Genomic DNA, 17,018 nt, shown 5'->3' with positions numbered 1-17,018 from the left:
TTCCTGTGGAGAGTACAGCTGGTTTGTAATTTGCTATTGCTTGGATATTAATTCAATAAAATAATTGATGTTACAAGAAAAGGCAGTGAAAGTTCTTCATAAGATACATAAACAGCTCTAATTCTGATATTTCCTTGCAGCAGGCTGCATCATCCTGCTTTAATTACTGGAAGTAGATTAATGAAGGCCTCAGATTTGCTGGCTCAGATGAGTCTAATTTGTCCTCAACATTCTTTCTCCCTCCCTTAAATTTTTGTAGAACTTTCAGATGATTGTGAGTGTCGAAATGGAGGAAAGTGCCTGGATGGAAATATCACTGTGTGCCATTGCCCACCTGGTTATTTTGGACTTCTCTGTGAATTTGGTAAGAGAAAGTTTTTCTCATCTATGCAAACCTTTTATTATCTTCTTTAGATTCTTGGTGCATGTGTGGTAAGGTGACAGAGTATAATGTGGTACCTTAAAGTATAACCATTTACTTCTGTGCAAATTTTAATGGATCAGTTCTGAATAATGAAATCTGATATGATAATCATCTGGTGAGTCTTTAAGGTGTTATCGAATCCTATTTTTTGTGTTGCGATGTATCATCTCTCTAGAAACTCCTAGAATATAATTTAATGCAGGGGTGAAATATGAAATTTTCCCCTAAGAGTGTCCTTCATGCACAAGCACATGTGCAGTGCTGAAAAATAAAAATGCCCCCCCCCAAAAGACCAAAACAAAATGCATATGCAGTGCCAGGAACTCGGCTTCTATGCATGCTCAGAAGAAAAAAAAACCTGGAAACACCCTCCCTCCCAAAAAATATCCAAAAATTCAAAAAAAAAGATGGCGGTGTCCATAGACCAGCACCAACAGAAACGGTTCTGTGATGTCATTGTGATGTCATCAGTGGGTTGCTACCAGTTCAGACGAACTGGGGGGAACTACCTCTGATCGGGAGCTATAACTTTTCAATACTTCTCCTCTCAAAAAGACTACTCTGGGCATAAAAGATATTATACTAGTTGCCCATTTAAATTCTATTGTTTGTCTTTGTTTAGTGATCTTAGATGATTTCATGTGGATCCCACTTCAGCAGTGTCTTGCCTAAACTTCTGACTGACATTTCCCTTTGTGAACATGGGCAGAAGAACTGTTTTTACATAACTGCCCAACCAATGTTTTGATTTCTTCAGAGCCACTCCCTGGCATACGATCACTGAAAGCACCAAGAACCAAGCCAACAGTCCAGATTTGTGTTGGCCACGAGTAATTATCTGAGTCTGTATCTATAGCTGATACCCTCCAGTTCTTTTGGGTTACAGATCAAGCAAGTGACTGGTAATCGGACTAAGATGAAGTGTTAGTATAGGGAAGATAACTTTATGCCATACAACACTGCTTCTTCTCTTGTGTGTCCCTGAGCTGGATAATTGATCCTGTTGAGTCTAATAGGTGACATTTCTCATCATTATAAAGCCCATCTTTAGTGTACTCAGCTGTGTAATAGGAAATCACCCTATATCTGCTTTTGATCTATTGCAGAAGTGACTACTACACCTTGTAATATGAACACCCAGTGTCCTGATGGGGGTTATTGTATGGAGTATGGTGGCAGTTACCTCTGTGTGTGCCATACAGATTATGGCACTAATCACAGTAAGTAAAAAAAAGGCTCAGAGAATTGGAGTGTGTCCTGTTTATAAAGAACCATGATGGGGAAAATAGGAGAATTTTATGTAATGATGCCAATCGAGTGAGCCTGGTTAGTGAAGGTTAAGAGATAGTTTAAAAATGAAACAGGGAGAAATGCAATCTTGAGAAATGCAATGTAATTTATATGGAATATGCAAGTGACGTGGTAGTGTGGGAAAATAATGTGCAAATGACCTGTACCATCTTTCTTGTTGTTTATGCTGCTCCTGCAAATTATACTTTCTCTTGTAAATGGTGTAAAATTGGTGGGAATATCAAGTGGGCGGTTAAGTTTGGGGTTTGTGGATAGTAGGAAAGAGAACCTGCTATATCTTTCAAAAAACAATCCCCCTTTGAAATTGACATTTTCCTGGCATCCGTTCCTTTAAAGTGAACATTAACATCAGAGAATAGGTCACTTTTTCCCCTTAGCCATGTAATATTTATTTATTTATTTATTTATTCATTCATTCATTCATTCATTCATTCATTCATTTATTTATTTATTTTTGTATGCTGCCCAATCCTGAAGGACTCAGGGCGGCTCACAACAATAAAACTATAAAACAGTGTAAAATAGTTTACAACATTAATAACAGTATAAAACCCTTAAATCTAATCCATACAATCATACTATATCACACATACCAATCGAAACTTGTTTCGGTTGGGGTTAAGAGATACCCCCCAGGCCTGCCAGGAAAGCCAGATTTTCAAGGCTTTCTGGAAAGCCAGTAGGGTGGGGACAGTACGGACCTTGGGAGGTAGTTGGTTCCAAAGAGCCAGGGCTGCCACAGAGAAGGTCCTCCCCTGCGGGCCAGCGAACCGACACTGCTTAGTCAGTGGGACCTGGAGAAGGTTGATCCTGTGGGATCTGATCGGTTCCTGGGAAGTATGCGACAGGAGACGGTCCCATAAATAGTCTGGTCCTAAGCCATGTAGCCATGATAACCAACACCTTGAATTGTGACCGGAGACCAATTGGAAGCCAGTGCAGCACCCGGAGTGTTGGTGTAATGTGGGTGTATCTAGGTAATTCTAATGTGGGTGTACCTAGCTAATTCTTCTTAAAATCAGAGTTTAAAAGAGTTAGCCATCACTCTTTAGAGTATTTCAAAATCTCAAACCACACCTCCATATTGACCCTGTGTGTATTTAACATGATGTCATTCCTATTTCTGCAATCCCAGGATGCATGGTGTGTCAAACTCACCACATCGTGTTTCTGTCATGTGATGTTTCATGAAGTTTTTCCCCTTCGTGGGGCTGGGGCGGGTGTGGCCTGTGCATCATGCATCCAGTCCATGGGACACCAGTTTGACACCCCTGGCCTAGAATACCCGTGGGCTTCTGAAGTCAAAGAGATGTGTCCTATTTTTTCCATGTCATTTAATTGAGCTCATCTTCATGGGGCAGGTGGGTTTTTTTGTTTAGCATCAGCCCATGTGAGGCCATGTCTGCTTTTGCAGCTGAGCCACCCTCTCCATGTGACTCAGAGCCCTGTCTGAACGGCGGATCTTGTGATGCTCATGAAGACTCCTACACCTGTGACTGTCCCCGAGGCTTCACTGGAAAATATTGTGAGAAAGGTACTTGACAACACAGAGGTGGTTGAACAGAATCTACATTCTCAAACCTGCTTTGATGAGAGACAACCTTTTCACCCAGAACAGGATTGGGTGAGAAACTGATTGCAAGGATTGGTGTTTTTTCTCTCATATGACTGAACTAGTGCATGGTTCATCCTATGGCCAGCCAAAGTTGGGTGAGACCGTTGAAGAAGTATTCTCTTGTTAGAACATCCATTATAGGATCCTTAGTATGTCTGTATCAAAAAGTACTCAATTCATTGGCCTTTGTAAAATATTATATTTTGGAGCTTGGTGTGTCTTCACATCTTATCTAAGAAAGAATGATCAGGTTATTTATTTATTTATTTATTATTTAGATTTGTATGCCGCCCCTCTCCGAAGACTCGGGGCGGCTCACAACAGAATAGAACAAATCATAAATAATCAGAAAACTTTAAAATTTATACAAGCTTTAAAAGAACCCCATAAACTAACAGACGCACACACAAACATACCATGCATAAATTAAACATGCCCGGGGGAGGTGTTTCAGTTCCCCCATGCCTGACGGCAGAGGTGGGTTTTAAGGAGTTTACGGAAGGCAGGGAGAGTAGGGGCAGTTCTAATCTCTGGGGGGAGTTGGTCTTTCTCAACCTTGACAACTTTAGGATATGTGGACTTCAATTCCCAGAATTCCTCAACTTGTCTGAGAAGTGGAAGGTGAAAAAAATATGGTGGGGGTTTTTTTGTGTGGACAATCTGTTTTGAAGATAATTTGGAGCATTCATGGGAACATGCAGAGTACCATTGGTAACTCTATAAATCAAGCCCTTTTTTCTCTGGAGTTGGTAGACAGTCATACAAGACCCCCTCCCGTTAAGAAGTTGCCGATTTCTTAAACTAAACATCCCCACGTGCTCCATGAGACTTTCCCCTTCTCCTTTTTGTCTAATCCTAATTCAACAAACCATTTTAAAGCAAAGCTTGGCTTAGCAATATTTGTGAATGTTATTCAATAACAGAAATTGGTTTGGGCAAAGTATTTGGTTTTCTGTCTTTAATTTATTCCATATAATCTGTATCCGTGGATTGGTTGGTGAAAGTTTAGGAATTAGTTTAATGTGATGGAAGGATTAGATAAGCACGGAACAGACTACTCCTTTCATTCCACTTGCATGGGGTGCAGGGTTTATATTTCAAAGGATGAATAGCAAGTATTATTACTTCTCTCTTGCCAGCAAGACCCAAATTGTGCAGCTCTGGACCCTGCCGCAATGGAGGGACCTGTAAGGAATCAGATGGAGAATACCACTGTACCTGTCCCTACCGCTTTACAGGGAAACACTGCGAGATAGGTACTCAATGACATACCATTTTTTTCCTCTTGAAATGCCTTGCAATTGTATACTCTGTGACTTAAGTCTTTTGTTCTTTTAGGTAAACCTGACCCTTGTACCTCAGGGCCTTGTCATAATGGGGGCACCTGTTTCCATTATATTGGCAAGTACAAATGTGACTGCCTGCCTGGATACACTGGACGGCACTGTGAAACAGGTATTGGCATTGGAGCAATCTTTTCCTATTGGAACATACCGGTGATTGTGAATCCAAAGACTTTGCATGTAGCCTTTGGATTGGGCAAGAGGTTTGTGGCTGGAGTCTTCACTCATTAAGCAGCAGGTGTTTCCATCCCCAAAGATTAAAGCTAAGTACCCACTTTGCATTAGTATTTAAAATAATTAGAGCAGTAGCACTTAAACTCACCGGTACATAACGTTTTACAGTACTTTATAGCACTCTCTAATCGATTTAGAGTCAGCATATTGCACCCAACAATTTTTTTTTTCCATTTTGCCCACATAAGAAGGATGGAAGGTTGAGTCAATCTTGAGCCTGGTGAGATTTGAACTGCCAAATTACAGGCAGCCGGCATGGAGTAGAAGTGGCCTTCAGTACTGCACTCTAACAACTGTGATACTATGGCTCACTATCAACAGTAGGAGGATATTTTAAAATGGCATTTATTGTTACTGTTAGAAAAATGTGATAAGCCTTTGAATAACCATTTATGTCTTATTAATCTAGAGGACAAAGGCTGAATTACAGTTCCCAACTTCTTTCACTTTTGGCTTCTAGGAGTTCATATTGAAAGATAATATAGTCTCCATCCATATCCTAATCCCCTGAAAGTTAAAATGAAAGTATATATATGGTCTTATGTCTCATTAAATTCAACTGAGTATATGTTCTGAGTTGTCTCTCAGTGCAACTTGATTGGAACTTCAAGACTCTACCTACTTTATATCTGTTTAGTAGAAAATAACTTGATAGCTTCTTGCTTGAACAGACCAAATATGATGGAAAATAAAATAAAAACAGGTGAAGAGTGAAAAGACGACATTAAGTCTACCTCATAAGTGCCAAGTGACAAAGAAGTCATTATACTTCCAAGACTGTAAAAGTGATTTAATTTAATGAAATATATATCAGCTTAGATTCCAGGAAATTTTAAATTACTACTTTGATTTGCAGATTTAAAGTACTGAGCTATATTAATGTTTTAAGGTTGCAGACTGAGACCAGAAGAGCCAAATGTAAATCATGGAGCTCATTGGGTGACTTAACCCAGTCCTTCATAGTATTATTGTAATAGGGTAAAGTCTCACCATGTACAGCATATTGAGCCATCAGAGAAAAAGGGAATATAAATGTAATAACAACAAGAACTACCTAAAGGATACATACAGTAATACCTCGTCTTACGAACCTAATTGGTTCCTGGGGGAGGTTCGTAAGGCGAAAGGTTCGTAAGGCGAAACATTGTTTCCCATAGGAAACAATGAAAAATGAATTAATGCGTGCAACGAAAAAAACCCGCAAAAAAACAGCGTTCTCCCAATGCCGAACCCGGAAGTTCGGCAAAAGTTCAGGTTCGGGTGGCCGCCGAGAAGCCCCGCCGCCCAGCTGTCACCTTTTGAAACAGCCGGGGGGCTTCTCGGCGGCCTCCAGAATGCCGAACCCAGAAGTTCGGGTTTGGCGTTTGGGTTCAGTAGGACGTTGGGAAGCCCCCCCGACTGTTTCAAAAAGCGACAGCTGGGCGGCGGGGGGGCGGGTTCGTAAGACGGAAAACGTTCGTAAGAAGAGGCAAAAAATATCCGAACCCCGGGTTCGTATCTCAGGTTGTTCGTATGGCGAGGGGTTCGTATCATGAGGTACCACTGTATTTGATTGCAGGTTGGTCATCTGCGATAATTCCAATGGTCATATGATGTTATTAGATAGAGTCAAATTAATGCCTCTTCAACAGTCAGCCCGTTCCTTTCCTCATTTCATGCCCTCAGATTCCCACAAGTCTATGTTTTTTCTTGCATTGAGAAAATGTTTCAACCGACAGAGCCTCCATCTAACCTCCAATTTCTGCCATTACTGAAATTGCATTAGTAATCTCTGATGTTGAGGTCCTGCATAGACCCTTTTGTAAACTGGGAACGGAACAGTTTACCATGTTGGAATGGAATCTGTTTTACAGCTCCTTCTCCTTGTTTCCTGAATCCATGCAAAAATGGAGCCACTTGTGAGGATTTTGGCAACAGCTATGTCTGCATATGCTCTGCAGGTTACACAGGAAGACACTGCCAATCAGGTAACATTAGAAAAGCATAATACACCCTAGAGAAGAAGTTTCCTTGTTGGAAAAGATAATAATTGTCACCATGAGATTGATCTGTGCCAGGAAAGAGGGCAGTGCCTACATTTTTATTAAACAAAACACTGTTTTTTTTAATAGAAATACCAGTGTTCTAGAATATTCTTCACATTTTTTTTAAATTTTCAGGAAAAAAAAGTGTTTAAAACCTGGCAGCACAGCTAGGGTAAGGCATGCTGGAATTCACAGCCCAGAGCTTTGCAAACAAGTTTCTTTACCCTCAGAGACTAGGGGACTAAAGTTTGTATCCATATTGATTAGAAGTTGTGCCAAAACTTGCATTCGTAACATTCTTTAAATAAGCATGCAGGTATGGTTGCATTCTTTTGGATGCCAATAGCTGAAAGCCTTCCTGATGGCAAGTTATAATAAAATACCTTTTCTAAAATAACTCTGCACTCACGCATGAATATGCCTCTATATTTACACCCAAAAGGCTCGTCACTATGAGATCTTTATTTATGCAAGTTTAGAAAAAGGTTTTTATCTTCTGCTATAACCCCTTCTCTCCCCCCCTTTCTCTCTTTTTACTTTAGAGATTGACTGCGGAATCCCCACTGAAGTGAAGCATGCTCAGTTAGCATTTAACTCCACTAAGATGGGTTCCTTGGCAATATATCACTGTGCTCTTGGTTATATTCTGAATTCCCCAAATAATCCTCGCCTATGTTTGGCAAAAGGCATTTGGAGTGACCCACCAGAATGCAATGGTAATTTGATTCACTATATACGTGTGTGTGCGTATGTGTGTGTATATGAGAGAGAGAGAGAGAAAGTGAGCCCACTATTTTTCTGTCGATTTCAACAACCATTTCTCTTTTGACTTTTATTTTTCAGTATTATTCTGTAACAATCAAACATATTAACCTTGGAATAATGATTGGATGAAATTAATCCTCTCTTTGATTTCTATATATCTTCAATTATGCTTTTAAAAAAAATCTTTGGAGACCAGTCTGCTTCTGACTACCCTAATTTAATACACTTCAGATTCACTGGACTAATAATTAATCCGGCTAGGGAGAACTGAAGTCTAGTACATCTGGAGAGTTCATATATGAGAATGCTATTATATTGGGAGTGGGTGGCATATAAGTCAAATTAATTAATTAATTAATTAATTAATTAATGTCACTGTAAAAACATTAATTAATTAATTAATTAATTGCTGTTTTAATTAATTAATTGATAGCTGTTTTTACAGTGACATTATGTATACAGGTATAAGGTCCATTTGTAACTTTTTACAATTACTTACATTGAGTTGTAACAGTTCTCTGGGGTTTTGGATGGATCTCTTAGTTCCACTTCGGGTTGTTGGGGTTTGAATCAGAGATGGGTTCCTGCCGGTTCAGACCAATTCTGTAGAACCAGTAGCAAGAATCCCCCCCCCATTTGCTGAACCAGCAACGATGGTCGGCTGGACACGCCCCTGATGGCTCTGGCTCTCGCCATGGGCGCCACCATCCTGTTTTTCACTTCTGTGCACATGCAGAAGCTGTTTTTGGCTTCTGTGCATGCAGAGAAGCTGGGTTTTTAGCATTGTGTATGCGCCCATACGACATACAACACACGTGTGCACATCCGGCATGAGAGGAAGCGAACTGGCAATGAGGTAATCAGAACCCACCCCTGGTTTGAATCTATAAATTTTTGTATCCAATATGGCTCTTCTCACCCATATGAAATGTGTTTTGGGGAGAACAACAGATATTGCAATTGTTTTCTCCTTTTTGTCTGTTTAGTTACCTCTCTTTCAAACCAATATTGTGCAACCCTGAATCCTGATGATTGGGAGAGATAATTATTTTTAAAATGCACAATTTTTTTACATTCAAACTTATTTGTTTGTTTGTTTATTTCTTTGTTTATTTCTTTGTTTATTTATTTACTTACTTACTTACTTACTTACTTACTTACTTACTTACTTACTTACTTACTTACTTATTTATTAGATTTGTATGCCGCCCCTCTCTGTAGACTCGGGGCAGCTCACAGCAATAATAAAGACAATGTAAAAACAAATCTAATAATTTAAAAAACACTAAAAGCAAACATATACACAAACATACCATGTATAAACTGTATAGGCCCGGGGGAGATGTCTCAGTTCCCCTATGCAGAGGTGGGTCTTAAGAAGTTTATGAAAGGCAAGGAGGGTGGGGGCAGTTCTAATCTCCGGGGGTCCAGAGGGTCGGGGCTGCCACAGAGAAGGCTCTTCCCCTGGGTCCCACCAAACGATATTGTTTAGTTAACGGGACCCGGAGAAGGCCAACTCTGTGGGGCCTAACCGGTCGCTAGGATTCGTGCTGCAGAAGGCAGTCCTGGAGATATTCTGGTCCAATGCCATGAAGGGCTTTATAGGTCATAACCAACACTTTGAATTGTGATCAGAAACTGATCGGCAACCAATGCAGACTGCAGAGTGTTGGTGTAACATGGGTTTATGATACCCTGTATCTATATACTTATAATTTAAGAAGCAAGAATGCATTAGTCTCTTTCCAGATGTTTCTAGACATGAGATTTTCCATTGCAGATAGGTGATGCCTGTTTCTTTTACCTTCTTTTACAGAAATCGATGAGTGCAGATCTCAACCCTGCCTAAATGGGGGGTTGTGCAAAGATCAAATTGCCCATTACCTTTGCTTGTGTAAAACTGGCTATACAGGAAACAACTGTGAGTCAGGTAAGAGAACATGGAAATATCTTTGCTAGGAAATTGTTTAACATCACTGTTTATTAGTGAAGTGCATTTCTCATTGGATCATCAGGGCTACTACATATGGGGTGACACAAAGTCAAAATGACCACTAGGATATGACAAAGAGGTTCATAAAATCCCAACACTTTCCTAGCATCTAGCGCACTTCCACTTTTTGCAGCCCTTATAAGATAGACATACCTGAAAGTTTTCCTAAAACATTATGTTGTAGGAAATTGACAAAACTTTATGAAAGAATGGGCAAGACTCACTTGGTAACTACCCATTGTCATTGGACTCAGTTGGATAGGTAAATAAAATAAACAAAGGAATGAATAATATTCAATACAATACAATAATAATTTGCATGAGGTTTTAAGGCAATTTTTATCTATCACATCCCACTGCGATCAAAGGGCTCCTGGCATTTTCCAAGCAAAAAGTAATCAAAACATCTACAGTGCAATTCCCAGTAAACATTTTAAAATCTACATTTAAAATCATAACCCACAACCATCCACAACAATCACAATAACAAAAAGAACAAAATGAATAGAATATGATTTCATGACACACTGAACGGAAACATTCTTCTAAAAGCTCAAACATTCATATCTGTCTAAATTCGTCAGGGAAGGAGCCAGTCTGATCTTTTATAGGAGACCAATCCAAAATAACTGAAAATAAGCATTTATTGGCTTTAGTTTTCTTGTCGACACCAGCATTTTTAAAGTATACTCAGAAACCAACCAATAATTGGTACAAGACTTGACAATAGTGGAGTTATATGTTCTCAACATTGAGTATGAGTCAACACAACAGGCAACTACATTTTGGTCCAGTTGCTGTTTCTGAGTGTTTTTAAAGGCAACCCTATACAAAATGCATTGCAGTCATCTAAGAATATGAGGTGCTGTAGTCAGGTCATTCTGCTCTAGGTAAGGCTGCATTGAGTGCACCAACTGAAGCTTGACCCTTCTAGCACAATTTCCACTGGCTTTTGAACCAAAGTCCAGAAGGACTGTGAAACTGCAAACCTATTTTGGAACCTAGAAGCCACTGAATGTAGTAGATATATTTGTTTGGCAACTAGTATTTTCAGTCATTATCTACCAGATGTATCAAACTACAGTACCCAGAATTCCAAGTCACAGGTGGTGCAGTGATTAGAATGCAATATTGCAGGCTAATTCCACTGATTGTTCACTGCCCGCAGTTTACCAGTTCGAGTCTCACCGACTCAAGGTTGACTCAGCCTTCCATCCTTCCGATGTTGGTAAAATGAGAACCCAAATTGTTGGGAGTAATTTGCTGACTCAGTAAACCAGTAAGCCTCAGTAAATTGCCATTCGGTTTACTGAATGTTCAGGGACTGCCAGAATTGCCACTGTTCAGCTTTGTAGTCACATATTGTGTTTTACAACCACATTGCTTAGTGACAGCAATTCCAATCCCAATTATCTTAGCTAATTGAGGACTACATACATAGTTCCCTCTAAGCTGAGCACTGAGCAATGGCTCACTTAAAAATCATCATCAACTCAGAGTTTTTCAAACCTGCCCAGATGCCGAGAGGGAAAGAGTGAGAAGGAAAGAGTGCCACCCAGTCCCGAAGGGACTGCCGCTCAGACACTATACTTTTCCGCCCACCCCCCCAAAAAATTAGAGGGAACACTGACTACATACTGTTTCAAGGTTGCTGATACCCACATATAAACACAGCGTTCAAAGCTTTCAGACTCCAGGTTACAATTGTGGCTGTAATCACAAAAAATATGGCTATTGTATCTTATGGTACTGATACACTTCAGGATATTCTTAAAGTAAATTAGCGGTAATATGTCCCTTCTTTCTGGAATGAAAGTGTAAAGATCTGATCCTCTCTCCTCTACTTTGATGGAAATCTTGGGAGAATTTAATGTCAAATGTAACTGGAAAATATGAGATATGAAATGAAATCAAGAATCACAGAGCTTATGGAGAAGAGCAAATGTTAGGAGAAAAATGTCTGTATGAAGACTGACTAGTTACCAGAAGGAAGGGATCTAGAACACTCTAAAATCAACCCCATTAAACATTAAAAGGGAAACACGATACTTGCATACTAGTATAGTTTATAGCAACTTAAGGCTGTGTCATTCATTGATTGGGAATATGAGAAGGACATTTTGATGCAAAGTAGGGGGTTCATATTGTCAAGGAAAGGCTTAGTTGTACTCTAGGTACTGGCACACAAGGACAAGCCATATGAGTGATTCATTCTTCCAGTCATAAATTACACCCTGTGCTTTTGTTTTTTAGAGTGTCCTAGGAACTCTGTTGTTACAATTATTTGCTAGTGCAAAATTGCAATTAAGCATGGCTGTACTCTTAGAAGTGTATATTATCCTATAGCATATCCTCAACTACACCAAAGATATCTGCCTGAGCCACTTCAAAATGTTTTCTGCCTCTTCTGGGCTTTTTATCCTTCATTGTCCTGGCAAGGATCTTCCATACCTCTGTCAAGGCCACCTCCCTTATTCGCTACAGTGTAGTACTCATTATAATGCATAATTTGCTGCATATATTGATCTTCATATTGTTCTGCTGTCCCTTTGCTTGCACAAATAATTGTTAGATCTCGTTAATTTTTGCACTATGTAGTTTTCAGTGACAATTCATTGCAGTTCTAAAACTTTGAGGAACTGCTGTGGCTATCAAGTATGAAAGTTATTTTGCAACTTTGCAAAAGTAAAACAGGCAAGGTTTAATTGAAATGGCAGGTAAGACAAATAACTTTAAACTTCATGAAAAATTATTCCAAGGATGTTCAATGATGCTGGTTTATTAGCACATCATTACTGTTGGGTTGAATAATTCAATTAATTTTTAATTTTTATTTCACACCTACAGAAATTAATGAATGTCAATCTAGTCCATGCAAAAATGGTGGAGTCTGCAAAGACCAGCCAGGATCATTTCTCTGTCATTGTTCTGAAGGCTTTGTTGGAACACAGTGTGAAATGGGTAAATAATGAATGGATGGATGGATGGATGGATGGACGGACAGACGGACGGATGGATTCTAAGAAAGTTCTTGGAACTTTCAATATTACTTCTTACTAACAATGGGAGATAAACATCTATGTGTTGTTTGATCTGTCTCATAAATTTGATTTATTCAATATAAATGTTAATTCAACTCTTGCAGTATAAACCATAGCTTTTTAAAGAAATTATTCCTTCTCACCTTGGAAGGCAGGGTGTCTGCAGGTGGAATAAGCCTTGTAACTGCTTCTAGATTGTATAATCTGTTACAGGTTGTATAAACCTTGCAGCTGGTCTGTGCACAGCAGTATAAATTAGGAAATATCGCTGCTCTAATTCTTAGAAAATGCTATTTAGAGATTTACAGATTTTATACATTCTGATAGAGATTTTAGATAGCATAAGGTAGTCATCTATTCATCTGACTGAGGATGGAGATAAATCTGCATTGATTAGGTAGGTTGAGCCAGCTGTGATGTATTCCTATTATTTTTAGACTTTTTGTACATCTCCCCTTTTTGTACATCTTCATTACAGTTAGATTGTCATTTCAGATAGTCACTCAAGTGTATTCCTTAATGAAAGTGAAGCCTCTGAAAAGGTTGCTAAAAAACAAATCTGAAATTGCAGTCACCTGGGTCCCATAAGTATTTTCCCTTAGATTTTCATAGAAATAACAGCATCATTATCTGATGTGAGTTTCCTCCACCAATTTCATACTTATTAAAGAGAAAGTATATAGTGCATTCAGAAAGTATTCAGATCCTCTTCACTTTTGTCAATTTTGTTCTGCTGAATCCTGATTCTACAGTTGTTGAAACCTGCTTTTTCACCCCTCATTAATCTACACTCAGGATCCCATAATGGCAAAGGGAACACAGAATTTTAGAAATGTCTGTAAATTTATTAAAAAGAAAAAACTGAAAAACTGCTGCAAGTTTTCAGATCCTTTGCAGGAATATAATTCTCTGGTCTGATAAAAGCAAGATTGAGCTATTTGGCCTCAATTCTAAACATCATCATCATCATTATTAATATTAATATTATTTAGATTTGTATGCCGCCCCTCTCCGAAGACTCGGGGCAGCTCACAACAGTAATAAAAACAGTATAACAATGGGACAAATCTAATAATAAAAATATATAAAAACCCCAATAATTAAAAACCATACAGCACATACACACCAAACATGAAATATAAAAAGCCTGGGAGAGATGTCTTAGTTCCCCCATGCCTTGCGATATAGGTGGGTCTTGAGTAACTTGCGAAAGACAAGGAGGGTGGGGGCCGTTCTAATCTCCGGGGGGAGTTGATTCCAGAGGGCTGAGGCCGCCACAGAGAAGGCTCTTCCCCTGGGGCCCACCATGTCGGGATTAGAAGACCCCCTTACCTTAGACAAGGCGCTCAGCCCGTGAGGAGTGAGCCGGGAGCTTCCAGAGGTGATGGATATTGAAGTACAGACAAGCATGTTCGAATGAACTAGTTACTTTTTATTAGAAAAGTATAAAAACAATAAATGTCTGAAGAGACATAGAAAAGCACATCCTCTGGCTAGGATGTATGAAAAGAATAATGTCCTCTGAATAAGGACCGCCCTTCTTCTCCAAGAAGGGACAGGATGTGAGCAAACAGGTTACATCACACAGGAGGAGCTACCTTACTAGACAGAATTAACTCTCTAACTACTGGATGTTTCTCAATGTCATGGGGGCTGGCAATTTCCAGCGTGACACCCCTTCTTTGTCAGTCATCAGAGACAAGAGGGACATCAGGACATCAAGACATCAATTCACTTAAGGCACAATTTGTTGGTGAGGTATTCATGTTGATCAGCTGGCAATGGCTTGTTCAGCAAGTCAGCGATCTGCTCAGTAGTAGCCACATACTGAAATTTCACGAAACCATCTTTCACCTTCTCTCGGATATTTTGATACCGGATGTGAATGTGCCGTGAACGAGCTCCAACAAATTCAGCTTCAGCAATGAATGCAACTGAAATATTATCCTCCATAATAACAATTGGTGTCATAGGACCTTTCCAAATACTATCAATGAGAGGAAAAAGAGACATTAATGCATTACAGCAATCAGAAACACATGCATATTCAGATTCAGTTGAAGAGCAAGAAATAAACTTCTGCTGCCTAACTTTCCAAAAGAAAGGACAACCATTTAAAAACATGATATAACCAGAAGTACTTTTTCGTGTTTCTGTGTCACTTGCCCAGTCAGCATCAGCATAACAAATCACTTCAGGGTACCCAACATGATCTGGCTCAAGGTACAGCTTCTTGCCTTTCGTGAGCTTCATGTATTTGAGCAGCTTCTTTATGCAAGACCAATGAAACGTGGTAGCCTTTCCAACGTATCTGGACAGTAGATTCACACTCAGTGAAATGTCAGGTCTCGTCCAGCTGCTGATGTACAATAGCGATCCAATCACTGACCGGTACAATGTTTTGTTCTCAAAATCAGGATACTCATCTCGGGTTAACCTGTAAAAGTCAGTTTGCATAGGAGAACGACAAGTATGCGCATCAGACATATTACAATTTTGCAAAAGCTGGTCAACCTTACTTTCTTGTGAAAGAGAGAACCCCTTCTCAGTTTTCTCAAACTGAACACCTAGATAATCATTGATATGCCCTAGGCTTTTCAAAGTGAAATGTTTCTCAAGGCCCTTAGCAAAAGTTTGACTAGTGCTTTCATTGAGACCTACATAAACAATATCATCAACATAAACAAGAACAATTTCATAAGTCTTACCTTGCCCTTTTGTGAACACGCATCCATCAGATTCGGACTTAATAAAGCCCATTGAATTTAGCTTTTGGGATAATAATTTGTACCAGCAGAGGGCGCTCTGTTTGAGGCCGTATAAAGACTTGCTCAGAAACCAAACCTCTCCTTCTCGGTTCTGGAATCCAGGAGCACCCTTGACGTAGATCTCTTCATTCAGATCAGCGTTCAAATAGGCAGTCTCTACATCAAACTGGAAAACTTGTAAACCCAAAGCAATAGCAGTGATTAGGGCAATCTTGACACTTTCATTTCTGACTGTGGGTGAGTATGTATCTGTGTAGTCTTCGGGATAAACTTGAGAAAATCCTTGAGCTACAAGTCTAGCTTTGTACAGCTTTTCTTCATTAGGCTTTTGTTTGACTTTATACACCCAGCGTGTGCCAATGACTTTCTTCTTGTTAGGAGGCTCCACCTTCTGGAACACATTAAGTTTCTTTAAACAGTCCAGTTCGTGTTCCATAGCCTCATGCCATTTTTCTTGTTCAGAGTCAGGCAAAAGTTTGATCTGGTGAAAATGATCAGGTGGAAGTGTAAGATTGTTACACATGAAAAGATAAGGAGAGTCAGATACTTGCTGTGCAAATCTCTTTGGAGGAGTTCCTTTGGTAGTTCTCTTGGAACGTCTGGGAACGCTGGTCCATCCTTCATCATCATCTCCGCCTTCAAGTTCATCACCAGGGGTTTCCTCGGCAACTGTCGAAGGCTGTTCAACATCTGGAACATCAGGAATATCTGGCACAGATCCTTCGGTATCAGGACTCTGGACACTTTCCTTAGGGAAATAAACTGAAGTATCATTACTATGTATACTGGACCAATTTGTGTCTTCCTCAAATTTGGCTGAATTAGAAATGTAAACTCTGTGATGAGAGTCAGCAAATTTGTGGTACTTGGAGACTTCATCAAAGCCGATGAATCTCATTCTTTCTGACACAGGACCTCCTTTTCTTCTCTGTTCAACTGGAATGTTAACAGTGGCATAACAACCAAAAATGTAAATGTTTTGAATGTCAGGTTTCTTGCCATGGAGCAAGTAATAAGGAGTGTCTTGAATGACGCTACTCCATGTTCTGTTAACAATGTAATTAGCATACCTTAATGCTTCGCCCCAGTATGAAAAGTCCACGTTTGCATCCTCAATGAGACAACGAAACATTGTCTGCAGGATCGCGCTTCTGTGTTCGCATGCATCGTTGTGCTGCTGCGCTCCTGATGATGAGGTCTGCCTGAGGATCCCATTCCTGGCCATCCATCCTTGGAACTCTTGTGACATAAGTTCGCCTCCACGATCACTTTGAATCCACTCGATCCAGACGTCGTGTTGGGTAAGTATATCTGCAGCAAAGCCTTTAAAAGCCTCAAACGCCTCTGATTTTTGTTTTAAAAGAAAAACATAGCCAAATCGTGAGTAACTGTCAACTACAGTTAAGAAGTACTTACGTTTACCAACAGTAGGCCGAAATGGACCGACAACGTCGGTATGGACCAATTCAAAGATGCGTGTACAGAGCCGGACAGCAATTT

The 17,018-nt window shown here is 39.7% G+C and overlaps 1 protein-coding gene across 1 annotated transcript in view; it reads left to right on the top strand.

The window, feature by feature from the left end:
• The window catches only part of SNED1 (sushi, nidogen and EGF like domains 1), a 106,619-nt gene that overhangs the window by 60,851 nt on the left and 28,750 nt on the right, over positions 1–17,018 (top strand). The window contains exons 11-19 of the mRNA XM_070753233.1: positions 260–364; positions 1,531–1,644; positions 3,150–3,269; positions 4,490–4,606; positions 4,689–4,805; positions 6,781–6,894; positions 7,494–7,667; positions 9,533–9,646; positions 12,557–12,670. Coding sequence (XP_070609334.1) covers positions 260–364; positions 1,531–1,644; positions 3,150–3,269; positions 4,490–4,606; positions 4,689–4,805; positions 6,781–6,894; positions 7,494–7,667; positions 9,533–9,646; positions 12,557–12,670 — 1,089 coding nt within the window. The remainder of the gene's footprint in view (positions 1–259; positions 365–1,530; positions 1,645–3,149; positions 3,270–4,489; positions 4,607–4,688; positions 4,806–6,780; positions 6,895–7,493; positions 7,668–9,532; positions 9,647–12,556; positions 12,671–17,018) is intronic.

This window comes from Erythrolamprus reginae, chromosome 5, assembly GCF_031021105.1.
Source record: "Erythrolamprus reginae isolate rEryReg1 chromosome 5, rEryReg1.hap1, whole genome shotgun sequence".
Taxonomy (NCBI): domain Eukaryota; kingdom Metazoa; phylum Chordata; class Lepidosauria; order Squamata; family Dipsadidae; genus Erythrolamprus; species Erythrolamprus reginae.
The sequence above is the reverse complement of the archived record's forward strand: the minus strand, read 5'-3'. Positions and strand labels throughout refer to the sequence as shown.